Source organism: Seriola dumerili, unplaced genomic scaffold, assembly GCF_002260705.1.
Source record: "Seriola dumerili isolate Sdu_G_001 unplaced genomic scaffold, Sdu_1.0 BDQW01000122.1, whole genome shotgun sequence".
NCBI classification, from domain to species: Eukaryota; Metazoa; Chordata; class Actinopteri; order Carangiformes; family Carangidae; genus Seriola; species Seriola dumerili.
In genome coordinates, this window is record NW_019174377.1 from 2,337,441 (window position 1) to 2,354,330 (window position 16,890).

Here is a 16,890-nt window from a genome sequence, read left to right on the forward strand (position 1 = left end):
TGCCGTCATGTCTCCTGGTAAGCTCGTAAATTCTACTTCTATCCATTCCCACTGTTGGTTGTGCTTGCTTGGTTTTACTCAAAAGTAAATGACAAACTGTAACCAACAAACTTAGAAATTGTGTTCGACATATTAACTCTTCCAAAAGTGCTATATAGTACGATACACTCAAATAATGAGTGGTTCAATTCAATATTGTGAAACCTCCGACAGCACTTGAAGGCAGCGTCAGCTGAGATAAATTGCCACAACAGAGGCTGTAATGTACACTGATCATTTCGGTCCAGGTGAAAACATGGTGCAGCTGCACTGTTGGGGAGACAGCTCCAGTGGACAGTTCGGTCCAGCGACAGCCCTCAGTCCGGTGTCCTGGACTGTCTCCGGGGTTATAACCAATATCTTCTGCGGGGACCAGCACACTTTATTCCTCACCAGGGATGGAGGCGTTTTGTCATGTGGAAAAAACTCGCAGGGACAACTTGGACGAAAGAAATGCAAAGATGGAAAGACACCTGGTAAGTAATGATGGTGTTTATATTTCAGAGGCAGCAGAATAATGGACATAAGAAAATATTCATGTGATGTGATACTTAGTAGGATTATAGTCTTTCTGTCAGTGAAAGTAACCTATAGGTCCTAACATTAAAAGCGGACATAGGTTTTATTTAACATTACGTGTTTTTTTTTTTTTTTTTTTTTTTTTTTTTTTTTACTGTTTAATGATCGTTTAGCGACTGTGTAATGTAACTGCGGGATTATCTGGTTCTTTGTTTCTTATTCATCACTCTGTCAAGACAGTTTTATTTTAAGAAAAACACATGTATCGTCTATGGCTGACAGCCTAGTGTCTATGGCATAGACAAATATACTTCTTCTGAGTTTATGGCGTCCATGGAGTGACTGCCACAGACGTAACGCAGGCTAATTAAATGAGCTACCTTTCAGTTTCGTTTCCCTGCTGTCAGAACATGACACGAAAGTTAACTGGGAGCTGAACTTCATTTTGCGTTGAGTTCAAGTGGCGGTGGGGAAGTTGGACTTTTAGCTCAGTGTTGCGTTCACGCTTTGGATATGATGCTTAGGTTTCATGTTTAGTCTGATGAACTGCAAAATATAAATAACTAGTGAATACAGTAAATACATTTAAAGCAATAATGGTTACATAAGCATTTAGACACTTAAATACAAGTTAATTAGTTTATTATCAGCAAACATAGTTAAACTTTCAAAATTAAAGTACTTATTATGCAGAATGGCCTATTTAAGCATTATATTATTATATTTAGTACATTGTATTATTGGATTGTTATTTTTGATGTTATAATGAGCAAGCAGCATTTTGTTGCAGGTCGAACTGAAGCTAATTTCAACTATTTTATGTACTGGTGCTGGATAGTTTAATCAACAACAATGCATCATTTGAAATCTTAAAATGAAATTAACTAGACACTATAGCTATCAAATTAATTAATTGGAGCAGAAATATAAAGTAACATAAAATGAAAATAAAATGTACAGTACCCCACCACTGTAAATAAGCAGTAAACACTATCAACAGGCTTTTATTTGCAAGACATAAATAGTTTCTCTTCATTATAGCTTAGAAGACAACAGTTTAGGCAGGTTAGTAGAGTATTGGATTTAAGTTGTTATATTTATGTGTAGTGTGTGTATTTGTGTGTGAATCTCAATCTGTCTCCTGTGTAAGGTCGTGTGGAGGGGCTGGGTGATGTGGTGACGATGGCATGTGGTCAGGACCACTGTCTGGCTGTGTGTGCATCTGGAAAGGTGTTCTCCTGGGGGGCCGCAGAGGATGGACAACTGGGGATAAATCCATCGTGCAACAATTTCAGACCAAGGCAAGATCTTAGTCTCTGGAATACATGAATATGCATAGTTACCACTGAAAGTTAGTGGATGGCAGGGTTTAAGGTTAAGCTTTTTTTTTTAACTGTCAAATCAACTTGCAGTCAGGTGCCCATACCATTGCCAGTACCAGTGATTCAAGTTGCCTGTGGAAACTCCCACTCTCTGGCACTGACTAAAGGTAAGACACTGAACAAACTGATGACATCATTGTGTCTTTGTGCCAACTCCAGTTTCACAGCTTGTAAAGTTTATTCATATCTAATGTAATAATGATTTATGTTTATTTTCGTATGTCACTGTGTCAAATCTAGTTTCCAGTTCCCTGCAGACGTAATAAAGTACAAGTTAATATTTTACCACTGACAGCTTCAACAAATCAAGGCTGTAATATTCCAGTCAACAGTCAACTTTTTAACCCTGAGATTGCTGCCCCACTGGGCACATTCAAGTCAGCAGTGTGGGAGCATTTTTTGCGTGGTTTTACCACTGCTGGGGACGCTAAAGTTTGATAAAACAATCATTTCTGCACTCTTTTACACTTTGCAGGTGGAGACGTCTTCTCATGGGGTTTGAACAGTCATGGTCAGCTGGGTCTGGGGAAGAATGTGTCACTGCAGTACACACCTGTCCTGGTGTGTGCTCTGTCCGGTGTAGCAGTGACCCAGATTGCAGCCGGAGCGACCCATACTCTGTTCCTCACACTCCCAGGCCTGGTGTACTGCTGTGGGGCCAATAAATCTGGCCAGTTGGGACTCAACAGGGTGGATGAGAAGGGTACTAATAATTTACCTTAACTCAGTCACACACTCACCTGTTCACATTTAGCAGATTGTCCATAAAAGTGGAGCTTATGGGTCACTCAACTTTTTTTTTTCCTTGTGTTTTTGAGGCTTGTCAATCAACATGTAAAACAGCTAGGCTAAATAAAAATAATTATTATGTCAAACAAAACTCACACCAATTCATTCATTCATTCATTATATTCAAGTCAAAAAGCAAAAAAAAAAAAAAAAGATTTCTAAGATTTTTAAATTCAAAAATGATATATTTCTGTTTATTGTGCAATGAACAAAATATGATTTTACTCCTGGAAATCCTGGAAGTTTCGTCAGTTATTTATTTTTCAGGAAAAAAAAGATTCTTAGCTGTGAGACTCAAATTTAATGGTAACACATCAGAGGAAAAACCAGGGTCCTTATTATGCATTTTATTTGATCAAGTGTCAAAAATTCAAGTTATAATTAGTATTTTATTTAGCATAGCTGTTTTACATGTTATTATCAATTTGAAATAAGCATTTCTTTCCATCGCTAACAGGCAGGTTTAACATCTGTATGGTACCTGCCCTCAGTCCTCTGGGTGTCTCCTTCATAAGCTGTGGACAGGCGCATACTGCTGTGTTAGCGAAGGTACAAACTTTATTAATTATCACATTGTAAAGAAAATTAGTCTGATGCATTTCCTCTTGTGATGTTACGTGATGCTGTGATTTCCAGGATGGTAAGGTTTTCACGTTTGGAGAGGGAAGCCACGGTCAGCTCGGTCACAACTCAGCTGCTAATGAAGTGAGACCCAGACTGGTCGACGGTCTGGACGGACCCGCCTCCCAGATTGCATGTGGCCGGTAAAAATGAGGAGTTTGCTTATCTGCACACTGAAACTGCATTTTATTTAACATAGGCTTAATTAATTTTGGCACAATTTTAAGATCATGTTTATAGTCAGTTGGAGAAGCTCTAAATAAAGAAAGTATTAGTAGAACTAGTCATTTATCATTACTTCGTAGGATATATTATATCAGGATTCTTAGCAAAGTCCTAATTGTTTCCCAGGTGTCACACTCTGGTTTTGGGCTCCTCTGGCCAGCTATGGGCTTTTGGCAATGGGGTCAAAGGTCAAATTGGGACTGGACGAGCTGAGGACAGTCTGAGTCCCACTCTGGTTCAACTTCCATGGACCGTTGACGATGCAGCTGCCATTCCCAGTGGTATGTACTGTATGTATGGGCAGTGTGGTATTTCATAGATTTTAAAGAGCCATATCAGTGGATCTGCCTCCTCCTCCTCCTCCTCCCCTGTTGTGGCAACATGGCAGTGAAAGACAATTCAATTCAACTCAAACTGCAGAGTTCAACAGTCACGACAGCTGGTAGTAAATGATTTACACTGAAGGATCTTGATTTGAAAAGCATGTTGGTTTATATCGGGTACTGATAGACTAGCATATGTATCTCTAAATTAGTTTTTAATCGTTTTTATTTGTTTAAGCAGACTTGAAAATATCAGCTGGGTGGAATACAAACTTCACTTTCTCCTCACCCGCACAGGTAATGTGTGACTTGTTGTTCTTACTGATTTTCTTTTACATTAAGCATGTGTAAACTAATATTCTCCTGTTTTTTTGTCCCTGTACATCAAAAGCTGTAACAATAATTTTTCAGTTTAAAAGTCTATTTTGTCATCTTTGTTAAGATCACTGCCTAAAATGTTATGTCTGGTTTGTTTCTTTTAAGAATGTGGATCGAGGACGGATAACTGGGCGGCTCGATAAGACAAAACTGCAAAGTTGGCTGTCAATGACACATGGCAATGCAGAGGCGAGGAGGTAATTTTTGTAATTATGTATTTTCACATGAAATATTAATCTTATATTCAGCAACTGTAGTTTTTGGGCTCTCCCAATGCTTTTCTCTCTTTGTGCAACAGAGAAATATCCATGATGTTTTTCACAAGTTCAAGTCTTGTTGCGAGTTTCACAAAAGCCAAGTAAGTCCTTTCTGTGTTGGCTGCTGTTTTCTGTCATGTTTTAGTAGTAAAATCAGTTATTATGTTCAGGTGAGGAAAGTAGGTTTTAGAATTAAAAGACTGGCATTTTCACTTTGCTTTTGTTATTAGTGGGTCTTCGTTGGAAGCAGGTGCCCTTACTGTGGACCTCGAGGCTGCTAGCCAAGCTTTTGACCAGCTGCTGGCAGTGCCATGGATCAAACAATCAGTTAAGAAATCCTTGAAATAATTTTCACATATTCAGATGATTGTCTTTGTCTTCTGCTTGAGACATAAATTGACTGAATGAGTCCCCCTGTTACATGCAGTCACAAGTCAATGATTTATTCATTTACAAACAAATGCACACTGTGTTAACATTGTCATTTTATCTCATATATCTCATGTGTATATATATATTTCACACAGGTAAACCTAAAACTCCTGACTGACTTGCTTGTTGAATCGATGACTGCCCTAAAATCGCCGGAGATCCTGCTGATTCTGCTGACATGCCCCCTTTTCCAAGAAGACTACAATGTCATGACTGGGGCGTTGGGTCTGGCGGTCATTCTTGGAAATCTGAATGAGAAGGCTCTGGAATCTCTAAGTAAACAACTAACAAACTAGCAAACTTTATTTTTTTTGTCCAAAATAAAACTTAAAAAAAAAAAAGATTTTCACTTTATTTAAAAGATAAGCATGTTTTTTTGTTCTTCAGGAGGCTGGTGGTCTTCCCTGACACCCTCCATATTGATGAAGCACATCATGGTCTTCAAAAAGGCCCTGGCCTTCATGCTAAGAAATGGCCTCTTGGTAACTCACAACCCAGGAGTCAAATACCTGATGGAAGCCCTCAAACTACTTTACAAAGTAAGTGTTATGTTTTTATTTCCGTCCGTGGCTTTAGTGTCAGATCTATTATACTTTTTGAATCTTAAAGATGAAATGAGTTCATTTATCCCGATTAAGTTCATGAACACAAAATTTGACTCCTGATATATTGTCTATCTGGTCGAGAAAAAAAAACAAAAACAGGCAGATATTTAGACCTGAAGTTTGTATTGTAACTTCTCGCTGCATTTTGATTCTCCACGATCAGCCTGTCATCTTTGAGGAGATATATATTCAGTGGCTGAGACTAAAAACAGTTATTACCAATTATTCAATCTTTATTAACTGATTTATTGCTAAGTTTATAAAATTTGACAGTGACCAGAGCTGAAAGTGATTTCTTAAAACTGCATGTCTGACCATCATTGTCCATTGATGGCATGGCAAAGGAGCACTACATAGGGGATAAATGTATACTAAGTAAAAAAAAGTCTTTATTTCTATATACATTATTAAATTAGAAATATGATTTCTGTTAATATATTTATTTGTTTTCAGGCAAATAAAGCTGGAAAGTCCTACAAAGTCCCACTGAGCACATTTTACGTAGAGGAGATCAATGGTAATGTGCTGCCAATCCAGGACGTCACTCTTTGGTGGGAATTTTCTAAAGTGGAGGTAAAATCATTTGTGGTACAGGATATATGATATTGCAGTGTTTCAGAAGAACTACCTGTCCATTTGTCCTGAATAGCTTTTAATTTTATGCTGGACTGCTTATTACTGAACTAATTTCTTAATAAATGATCAATTATTTTCTTAAAGGATGATGAAAACACACCCGTCATCTTCTGCCGCTACCCATTCCTGTTCACTCTAGTTCACAAGGTGGCGGTCTTTAACACCTATGCATCAATAATGAAGGTACAGTATATATTAAAACACTGGATCATTTTACTGATATTAACAATACTCTGTACCTGTGCATTCATTTTAAAGATGTCGTGTACTGTGAAATTCTATTAAAACTGCTTTCCATCTGTTAGGAGATTTCTTTATAAAGAGGGGTTTTGTAATTACAGAAAACGCACCATTTCATCCATAACCTCGCTCTGTGGTGGCCTGACAAAACGTTGGTAGACCCCCAGAACTCTGCCCCCGCCCCGGTCTTCCAGCTAACCCTGAGACGAACTCACCTCGTCGAGGACACCTTCAGACAGCTTGGTGCAGCCGACCACAGCGCCTTCCAAAAGGAGCTTTTGGTAAACATGCTTAAAACGTTGCCAGCCTTAGTGTTCTGAAACTAAGTTTGGTGGCTTTTGTCTCCAGGGTAATTAAGAGAGTGCTCCAGTGGACTCACAAGAGACAAAAGTCGTGATAGTAGAGGCCGAGATATTCATTTCATCTTCATTCATTTTTGTCCCTAGTATAGGTGGAATTTCAACAACACTGGATTTCCCATAATGCAACATAATAGTATATTTTCCATAGCCTGATGAGTACATTTAACTTTATGTGTAAAATTGGCAGAGTGCTCCTAAATTTTTTATTTTTTTTATTTTTATTTTTATTTTTGTGAAGCTTTAAGCAAAATGTCAATTACAATAAATTTTAAGGTGCAACTAAACATTAAAAATAAAGATAACTACTGGGAAACATGTCAGTACTGATTTGAAAACATTTTTATTTGACATACATACATGTATATCAAAGAAAAATAATGACAGTTCAAGAAATAGATAAGATAAAATAAGATGTACCTTTATTGATCTTTACTGACAAAAATGGCAGCACTAGGGGAAAAATGTAACTAGAAAAATCTAAAAAAGACAAGATAAATTAGAAATACTATATACAATAACAATGTACAATGCAATGTAGGCTGTTCTGTACATGAATAAATAAAAATGAATGTAAAATTTTATTGACTAAAGGGTTAATTGTGTGAAGGTGAGCTGCCAGAATTAGTATTTATAAATTTGGAAGTGTGTGCTTAAGTCCTTTCACAAAACCATTTGTTATAAACACAATCGATGTCTGGGAAATCGTGCTTGGATATTTATCATTAGAGCTGATTAGTGAATCAGTTTGTGTTGAGTGCTGTGTTTTAAAAAAATATATTATTCTATCCTTTCTAGGTGAAGTTTGTAGATGAGACAAGGGTGATGAATGTCAATAAAAGGGACTTCTTCCTCCATGTGTTTGATGAGCTCATGACTCCCGAGTCTGAAATGTTCATGTACAACGAGAGCAAGACTCTGGCCTGGTTCCCTCCCAGGGTAAGACCAGTTCACTGAAGAGAAAATCACTTGTTAAGATTTTGCACATTCTAATCCTTTGGCCAAAGACAGTCCAAAGGGTAATTGTAACCTTGAACCTTTAACTCTTTGTACACCTTGAGTCATTTTTTATCATCGTCTTATGTAAACTTGGACGCTTATTGAATGTTACTAAATCGTGATTTGATTTTTTGAATTTTATTCACCAACCAAACAGTCAAAAGTGGAGGAGAACCGTTACTTCCTGTTCGGCGTTCTGTGTGGCCTGGCTCTTTACAACCACAACATTGTCCACCTGCCCTTCCCACTGGTTCTCTTCAAGAAGCTGGTCAGGGTCAAACCCTCAATGGATGACATGAAGGAGTATGACCCTGTAATGGCAGAGTAAGATGCTTTTAAAAATCCAAAACTGAATGGTTTTCTTTAGAAAGCAGGAAAAATTTAAAAAGAAATTATTTAACATTACATTTACAATTTATTCTTCTATTTAACCAGATATTTTATTCCATGCAAAACTCAAAATAATGATTAAAACAAGTAAACTGTATTAATGAATTCATCTTCTCCGATGTTTACTGTGTCTTCAGGTCTTGGCGGTGCATGTTGGAGGATTACACTCCTGATCAAGTCAAAGAACTGGACACTCCTTTCAATGTAGGTTGACTGCCAATGTTATTTCATGCTTTGACTGCAATATTCCAGTCTAAATGTAATTATTATTCAAATACAGGTGACCTGGGGCGGTGAGAATGTTGAGCTGGATCCGAAAGAAGCTGGAAAACTTGTCACAGGCTCAAACAGGTGTGTTTATCCAGAATTACTATATCTAACAATCTGGACAGATTGCATAGAAATTACACCATTACATTACTCGAGGTGGGATACTATATGTAAAGATTTACATGTAGTTGGACTTACTTTTGGACTATCTAATGAAAGTTAGAATATAATTGTACTGTGTATAAAACTAGAAAAAAAAAAACTTATGGTAAACATCTCCACAAATTCAGTATATGCCCAACATCACTGCATAATACAAATATCAATAAAAACACTTTATACAACTTCTGTGGACAGTGTCAGCACTTAATGTTGTGTTTTCATTTTTCTCTCTATTCATAGGAAAGAGTACGTAGCTGCTTTTATCAACCACGCCTTCAACAAGTCAGTGGAGAGTGTGTTTGAAGCGTTCAAGAGAGGGTTTTTCAAAGTGTGTGACATGAACGTGGTGGACTTCTTCCAGCCGGAGGAGTTGCAAGCAGTGATGGTGGGCCAAGAAACCTACGACTGGGAGGTGTTCAAGCAGGTCTGTTGAAAAATTCAAGGAGGTAATATAAGACTCGTAAGACTTGTAAGTCAGCTGTCAAATAGCAACCAATTCAATGCAAGAAATCCCAGATGCCAAATTTCCCTTGATCAGTTTCACAATGTAGGTCTTTTTGTTTTGCTTGCAGGTTTGTAAACAGAAGAGCTCGCATTGTAATTCTAGTTTCAGAGTTTCCTCAGTCAACAAACCAAGACAGAAGTGATTTTAAAATAGTTGCTCTCCACAACAGCATTAACACACAATTTAGCTTTGAAAGAAAAATAAGGCTGACTTAATGGTCATTATAATGGATTGCACATCTATAGCACGTGTCAAATCTTTATGAACTAACATGACCTGAAGTCAGTGGCTGAGTCTTTAAATAAGAGCCCTTGTTGGATTTCTATTTAGAAGTGGTTATTTTTATTGTTCCAAACAGAACACAGTTTATGAAGGAGACTACCACGCCGGGCATCCAAACATCATTACCTTTTGGGAGGTGTTTGAGAATCTGACAGCAGAGGAAAAGAAAAAATTCTTTTGTAAGTATTATACATAATTGTGCTTATTATCATTTAACAACTCTGACACGTTCAGACTAAATGAAGAGCAGAGAGAAAAATTTAAACTGTGGTATCCTCTGGAGTTCTCTTGAAGATACTCACATTTATAGCTTTACCAGATCATTCACCATTATCTCTTAATTAATGTTCTTGTCTCCAGTGTTCCTCACAGGCTGTGACCGTGTGCCCTTCCTGGGAATGAAGATCATCAGGATGACAGTCGCTGTCTTGCCCAATGCCACAGAACTCCATTTGCCAGAATCCCTGACCTGTCATTGTCTGTTATTACTGCCCATGTACCAGAGGTACCCAGTGGACAGGACAATGCAGACCAGGCTTCGTCAGGCTATAAATCACAACAGAGGCTTCTGGAAGAAAGACAACACTAGATGCTGAAGTGACAGTGGCTTCTTTAAAAAAAAAAAAAAAAAACAGTAACTCACCTTCAATTAGTTTGGGGCTTTTTTGTCACTACACGCTGATTTTTTAGTGTCATCAAGTAAGTTGTAACTTGGGAGCCTTTGTAATATTATTAACACATGAAGGGACTTAATAGAAGTAGCCCAGCAGTAGAGTCATTCAGTCGTATGAAATACTAGTCAAAATATAATGTAGCTGTTATTATAATCCTACCTGTATTTGTTTTGTTTTTTTGTTTTTTCATTTTTCTTGTTGATGGTTGATGCCACTTGCATGTCAAATGTTCAAGCCTTATTTACAGCTTTCTGTTGTGGAGTCTAGAGTCATGTAACTATTACATAGAGTTAGGATACTAACTACCGAGATCATGGGAAGGAGGGTGGATATTGGGCCAAAACCAAAAGTAAAGTTAGCAGTTATTCAAGCACTGCCACTGCTTTCAGTCGCCATTGTAACTCACTATTAGCATTATGTACGCTCTAAATCTTAAGCAAAAATGTTGTGTGTGTCATTAAAAAATGATTACAGAATGTAAACAAATCAGCAAATCTTCTTTTCCTGCCATGTGTGCCTTGATAACCAAACAATGCACACACTTTCTTGAACTTTATTCTCAATTGAACAAAATTTTAAAAATGTGTTTAAATGTTCTTTTGTAAAGTGCAGGATTAAAAGATAAAACACAGGCCACCACATCAAGACATAATCTTCTAATACCAAACAGGGCCTGGTTATTTCCTGAAATATTTAATTTCTTACTTTTTTTTACCTCCATAATTGTTTAATAATTTACTGCAATACAAATTTAGCTGCAACAGTTTGTGTTAAAAAAAAAAAAAAAAATCCTATCTGTGATAAACAATTATGAGCACACAGAACTCAACTCACACTTAAGCGCCTCCGTCAGTCACTTTATTTATCAGTGATCATATCAATTCAGTGGCTGTATGCCTTCTGCACATTGACAGTCAGGGCTGGGATTAATTCATCATTAATTATTTAAAAAAAATGTATTTCATAAATAGAATTAGTAATTCTTAATGAGAATTCCTAATGCGCTGAACTTCACAATTCCTATTTAAATGAGCACTTGCTAAAACATTTGGAATTTTTTTTTTTTTATTGGCACATCAGTAAACTGAGAAAAGCATTTAGCGTTCATCAAGAATCATATGTTTCATTTGAGAAGAATGACAAAAAAATATCCTGAATTTTGAATAGTTTCCTGAATTCATTTAAATGAATGTGAATCCTACCTTGGTTTGAGTGAACATAGGCGACATAAAAGCACAAACAGCACGTTTCATGGTGACACTAGATGATTCACAAGTACATGAAAGCACAAAGCGCATTAAAATTATTTCAAGTATCTCAAGGAGGCTAAAACAATTTTCACAGAACAGACCATCTCATCTCTTCCCTTTCTTTATTTCATATGACTTTCAATATGAAAAGCAGTAAATAATTTACTTGTTTTTTAAAAGGATATCAAAACCGTCTCATCGTGAGGTCTACGCCTTAATGTCACTGTAGCTTTTGATATTTCTATCCAAGAGTGTTCAGGCAGCAAAGCTCATACAAAAAGATGAAACATAAAATGGAGGTGACACTACTCCCTCACTTACAGACCAATAAGATGATCCTTGTTTTCGGATCCAACATTGACACAATAGCGTGGGACCTTTCCCACAAAAGAAGTCATTCCAGTCAAAAACATCAAAGCAGAGCCACTTGATCACTTGAGAAACCTGGATTTGAGCTCTTTGTTTACATTAAATGGACGGTTTGTGTGAGGTTAGTGTGCTTTTCCTTCTGACGGCTCAGAAACATCACATGTGAGATATCAGACCAGCAATTATACTTCTGCTATACACAAACATACATACTTAAATATTCCTAAAAAACATAATTAACAAATAATTACACTGTATAGAAAAACGACTTAAAGCCAGTTGCTCATGCTACAAATTCTTTGAAGACATTACATTGAAAAAGACAAAAAGAAAAAAAAGGCAATACTAATGACACGGGGCTGTGCTGTGGGAGAGAAGACGTTAAAGCCTCACGTCTTCTGTTAGTCGTCGTAGCATGTGTTGTTTTGGTCCATGCATACACGGACTGAGTCTTGTGAATGTGTAGTTCTGTCTGTCTGGAAAGTGATGGGATATCCAGACAACTGTTGTTGTGTGCTTCATCCAAGTCCAGGTCCTTTGATGTGTTTGTTGAGTGTTTCTTTTTTCTTTTTCTTTTTTTTTTTTTTCTTTTTTTTTTTTAAGGGTGAGATAGCATTCGGATAGCCAAGTTCACGAGTATGTGTGTTTGGAGTTTTATCTGATGAGGTGATAGGTGAGCCAGTACATGAAGATGGGCTGTGCCGCTGCTATAGACATGGTGAGGTACATCCTCAGCTGATTTCTGGCTCCTCTCACCAGCCTCCCCTCCGCTGCCGCCTCAGATAACAGCTTCAGACGGAGAGTGCGGATCTGTGGAGAGAAGATATTCTTAGTTGACAACCAGGCAACACACGTGCACAAAGTAAAAATGAAAAAATAGTTATTTCCACTACTAGCTGCCATTGCTCACTGGGATTACATGTGTTATTTTAGCTACAGCCATTAAATGTCTATAAGTGTGTGGTACAAAAAAAAGTACCAAGTACAAGTGTCCCATACACATTTACAACAAAAAATAAGTTGTAGTAAAATAATGTTTTTCAGGAAGTTGAAGCATTTCTAAAGAGGGAAAATGGACCAATGTCAGCCAACATGAACATCAGCCTATATTGTACCCATGTGATTTCTAAATGTAGCTGACAAAGCATCCTGCAGGAAATCTGGCCATTAAGATTAACACTTAAAACTCTTCTGCTCACCATAAAGACAAAGATGGCAGCACAGCACCACAGTAGAGAGAGATAATATGCTGGTTTCCCAAACATCAGGCCTGCTACTACACCCACAATCATCCTAAAGAAAAAGAAAGATTACACACAGTCACAGGTTAGGTAAAACATCCACAGAGCTTCAGTGTTTCTAAACAAAGAAAAGGAAAAAACTAAAATCCAGAATTTTTTCATGGGAAAAATTTGCCACCAGAGAAGAATAAACAACTGAGCAAAAGCAGAGAGTGAGTCTGTCATGAAAATAAATCTAAACACAAACACAGAAAGATGATGTATACATACCCTACATATTTGTAGCCAGAAAAGGCCAGCAGGTCTATGGTCGTGAGGTCGGTGTTTACGGTCACAAGGTAGAGCGACAGCAGGACTGCCAGGACCTCCATTATTAACCACACCAATGCTGAGCTGGCCTGAACTCCCAGCAGCTCTGGGGAAAACCTGACGGGTGCAAAATAGTACAGTCTCTATAAATAAATATATAGTGAACTCTGTAGTAGCCTCTAGTAGTAATATGTCTGTCATCAGTGTGAGGTGGAAATCTGCTACCTAGCTGTCAAATGATCATCAAGCATTAGATTCACATGTCTTTTCTGAACCACTTTGATAAAAAACGTGGATATGTTGCATATGTACCTGTTCTGTGTACCGAGGGCCAGTCCAGCCACAAGGACATATGTGATGAAGCCCATGGTAGGAATGTAAAGATCAGGAGCGTTCACATCAAAGCGTGGAGCCACAGGAGTGTCCTGCTGGTAGCTCACCTCCCAGTTCTACAACACATATGATCACACCTTTAAAACCTGCTAAATTCAGGGCTGGAAGCATGTAGCATTTCACAGGTAAAGGCCTGAATATTTTATCTACTGTATAACTTTCAAAATATATTGAGTTCACACATTAAAAAAAACATCTCCAAGATCCACAGAAATATGTCTTGTTTATGTGTAAATTTTCAAGACATAGGCAGAAGGGTATATCTGTAGGCTTAGAAATAAAGTATACTGTACGGTCTGGTTTACTTTTTCAAGAAATCTGAACTACAAGAACTTCAGGCAGAGCTAGAGGCACATATTTTCTCATGCATACCATCAACTATACCTCTGCAAAGTGGCAGGCCCGACAGAATAATTTATATTTAGGAGGTGTAAGAAGACTTACCTGGTGCATGTAAGGGAAAACCAGAAGGCCCAGCTTCTTCCCCACGTACACTGTGTCCACAGCAAAGTAGTATTTAAGCTTAGAAATAGGGATGAACCTGTCCAGCTGAAACGAGCAAACACAGAGCCATACACAGATGCATTATTATTTGCATATTTATATGAATATGCAACCATTCAATATGGGAAATATTTTATGTGGCCTTTATTTTTCGTTGTTGTGGAAAGTTAATATTTGTGAGCCAGTCTTACATTCTTGTCCACCATTTCCCTCCCCTGGGATGCCAACGAGCTGCCATACGCCATGGCCAAGTTAGACATGGGGTCTGTCAGGAGGGACTGGCCAGGAAAGCCTGCTGCTTGAGGCCCGCCCTGCTGGTTCCTGCCAACATGTCAAGAAAATGCATCAGCTGAAAGAACACGGTTATTTATGTGCAAAACGAATACAAACTTACTGTATTGTCAAATTTATTGTGAAATTGTGTAAGTTTCTGTTGTAAAATGCCATTTTTGTATCAACTGTTCTTGACTCAGCAGTTTAATATCTGGCAGAGCTCCCACCTGTAGCCTGACTGTGATCCAGACCCAGCTCCACTTGTATCCTCAAACAGCTGGCTGCCATCTGAACCATCCAGGGAACTGTTCCTCAGACGCATATTAGGCTCTGGATGACATGAGAGAATGAAAAGAGATATGTCAAACAAAGGAGTAGATCTGTAAATGCTGAATCACTTTTTAAAATTTTGGCAGATGAATAAAGTTGGCAGAATTAGTAAAGCACGCAAATGCAGCCACACTTAGAGGAAATTCTAAAAAAAAATCGAATGCATCCCTCACCCTTTCAGGTTGTTTAAGAGATATCCAGATTAAGGGATATCTAAGACCAGTCAACCACAAACACTGGCTGCCCTGTGGATGTGCTGATATTTGTCCGATTTTCTGTTAAGTTTCTAACCAATGTTCCATGCAAAGCAGACATGACATGCACAAACACTGTTGAAAAGTTAACACTACTTTGCAATGTGTCAACATTAACTTTGTATTTCTATTTTTTTTTTTAAAACATAGAGACTTCAAATATGCTTTCCTGCATTTGAGATGTATAGCATTAGTGACTGCTGTGCACCACAACACTACAGGCATCCCTACACTACAATGTGAGTGTCCTGTACAATGACTTTGGCAATCTCAAAACACACATCTATTTCAACAAAGTTTGTACACAAACGACAAATTGTGTGTGCAGCCAGCCACATACTGCCCTGTGCAGGAGAAAGAGCTCTTTAAGTCCATTCCCTGAGGAAGTAAATCACTTTATCACGCACTTATCACGAGAACAGATTACATCATCGTGAAGAGCTCCAGACTGTTTTAGTTTGGAGCTAGTTTCCCTATCATCTCTGACGAATCATACAAAGAAAGTATGAGACATTTGATGCTAGGTCCACACACTTTAACATCTTTACAAAGATACTTAAAACATGACACACGATCTGTCAACATGAGTCAAGTGATTTCTGTCTTATAAAACAACATAAGTGTCTGCCTTGACTGTGGTTGATTGCAAGTAAATGTAAGCTTGAATCCGCAGAGTGGGCTTGTTTACATTTTGGTGATGTGCAGATGTCTGTTTAGAGATTCCTGTTCTAGGGATCTGAGGCAACGTTAAATTAAATGTATTATGCGGGTTTGACTTCATCACTAACCCTAAAAAAAAAATCATAAAACGTCCCTAATTGTGGATACGAGGCAAAAATTACGTCTGGCGAACTAAATAATAGTGCCTCTCGCAAACCTCAGACTGAAGCTTGGGAAAAAGAGCTAACATGCGTAACCTTACACATATCTTAATAAATCACCACAGTTTGGCTTAAATTGCCTTTTGAAAACTCCCAGTCACCAGCCACAAACCTCAGCACATTGAGGGGGCATAAATGAGATGTAAAGACGCCGGCAAGTACAAGGATCTATGGTTATCCTGATATAAATTAGCTAGTGTGTTAGCCTTGTTAACTTAGCTCATGCTTATTAATAGCTTGTGGGCAAGCTATCAGCTACTACGTAGTTTTCACAGTTTTCCACATTGGTGGACCTAAATTTCACATTTTGGTGTCTTTACAAGTTGTTTAACATTAGATGCATCCAGTGTTTGAAAACAGCGAGCTAGCATCACGTTTCAGTTTCGTTTACGTTGCACTCCAGAAAGCTAGCGAGCATAAACTGTGCGCATGCAGCCGGTGACAGTAAAAACTGATTCGATCGATAAAGTCACGTACGTAACTTACGCTGTCTGAACCCACTTTGAGTTGCCGTGTAATCCATTAGCGCTAACTTGGTGGTAGCAGCGGTTGTCAGATAAAAAACTCCACCGAGAAGCAGTTGGCACTAGTTCGCAATGTTCTCAGGGAAGTTGGAGTCATTCATAAATTTCACACGGAAGTAAACGCTTCCTTCTTCTTCTTCTTCTTTTCTTCTTTTCTTCTTCTTCGTCTCCTTCTTTCAGGTAGTTTATATTCTTGAAGTTACACTACTGCCTCCCTCTGGAATTACTCTTCCTCAGCCAGTGTCCCTTTCTTTTAAAATAGCATTTTCATTTTTTCACAGTCTCAAAATTTTAATGTATTTTTTACACTGATCTCACCCCGCCCTACACTCTGTAACTGTGTGACCATATCTTGTCTTTCTTTCTGTATGATGATCGTCTCTCTTTCATGACCTCATGCACTGAAGCTTTCGATGTATTCCTACAATAAAATAACATTTTTATGCCTCACTGTACTACGACGTTTTATGCCTGA

General features: G+C 38.0%; 2 protein-coding genes across 4 annotated transcripts; one reads left to right on the forward strand and one right to left on the reverse strand.

The window, feature by feature from the left end:
* Positions 1-258: 258 nt before the first annotated feature.
* On the forward strand, positions 259-10,563 carry LOC111224034 (E3 ISG15--protein ligase HERC5-like). The gene is made up of 23 exons (XM_022748399.1): positions 259-515; positions 1,709-1,859; positions 1,971-2,047; positions 2,416-2,643; positions 3,187-3,278; positions 3,366-3,493; positions 3,702-3,856; positions 4,140-4,195; positions 4,382-4,473; positions 4,575-4,634; positions 4,764-4,860; positions 5,061-5,241; positions 5,353-5,504; positions 6,024-6,143; positions 6,291-6,389; positions 6,548-6,727; positions 7,604-7,744; positions 7,962-8,128; positions 8,332-8,398; positions 8,475-8,545; positions 8,867-9,050; positions 9,490-9,592; positions 9,774-10,563. Exons 1-23 carry the CDS (start codon positions 263-265, stop codon positions 10,007-10,009), a joined length of 3,090 nt encoding a protein of 1,029 aa, XP_022604120.1. The 5' UTR covers positions 259-262; the 3' UTR covers positions 10,010-10,563.
* A 1,743-nt stretch (positions 10,564-12,306) lies between these two features.
* On the reverse strand, positions 12,307-16,537 carry yif1b (Yip1 interacting factor homolog B, membrane trafficking protein). 3 transcript variants are annotated; one of them, XM_022748403.1, is made up of 8 exons: positions 16,393-16,537; positions 14,654-14,756; positions 14,345-14,474; positions 14,094-14,198; positions 13,569-13,705; positions 13,218-13,373; positions 12,906-12,999; positions 12,307-12,516 (listed from the first exon to the last, which is right to left on the reverse strand). In XM_022748403.1, exons 1-8 carry the CDS (start codon positions 16,412-16,414, stop codon positions 12,361-12,363), a joined length of 903 nt encoding a protein of 300 aa, XP_022604124.1. In that variant the 5' UTR covers positions 16,415-16,537; the 3' UTR covers positions 12,307-12,360. The 3 variants fall into 3 exon arrangements, with proteins under 3 accessions (XP_022604124.1, XP_022604123.1, XP_022604121.1); XM_022748402.1 differs by having other exon boundaries at positions 16,378-16,537; XM_022748400.1 differs by having other exon boundaries at positions 16,369-16,537.
* Positions 16,538-16,890: the final 353 nt, after the last annotated feature.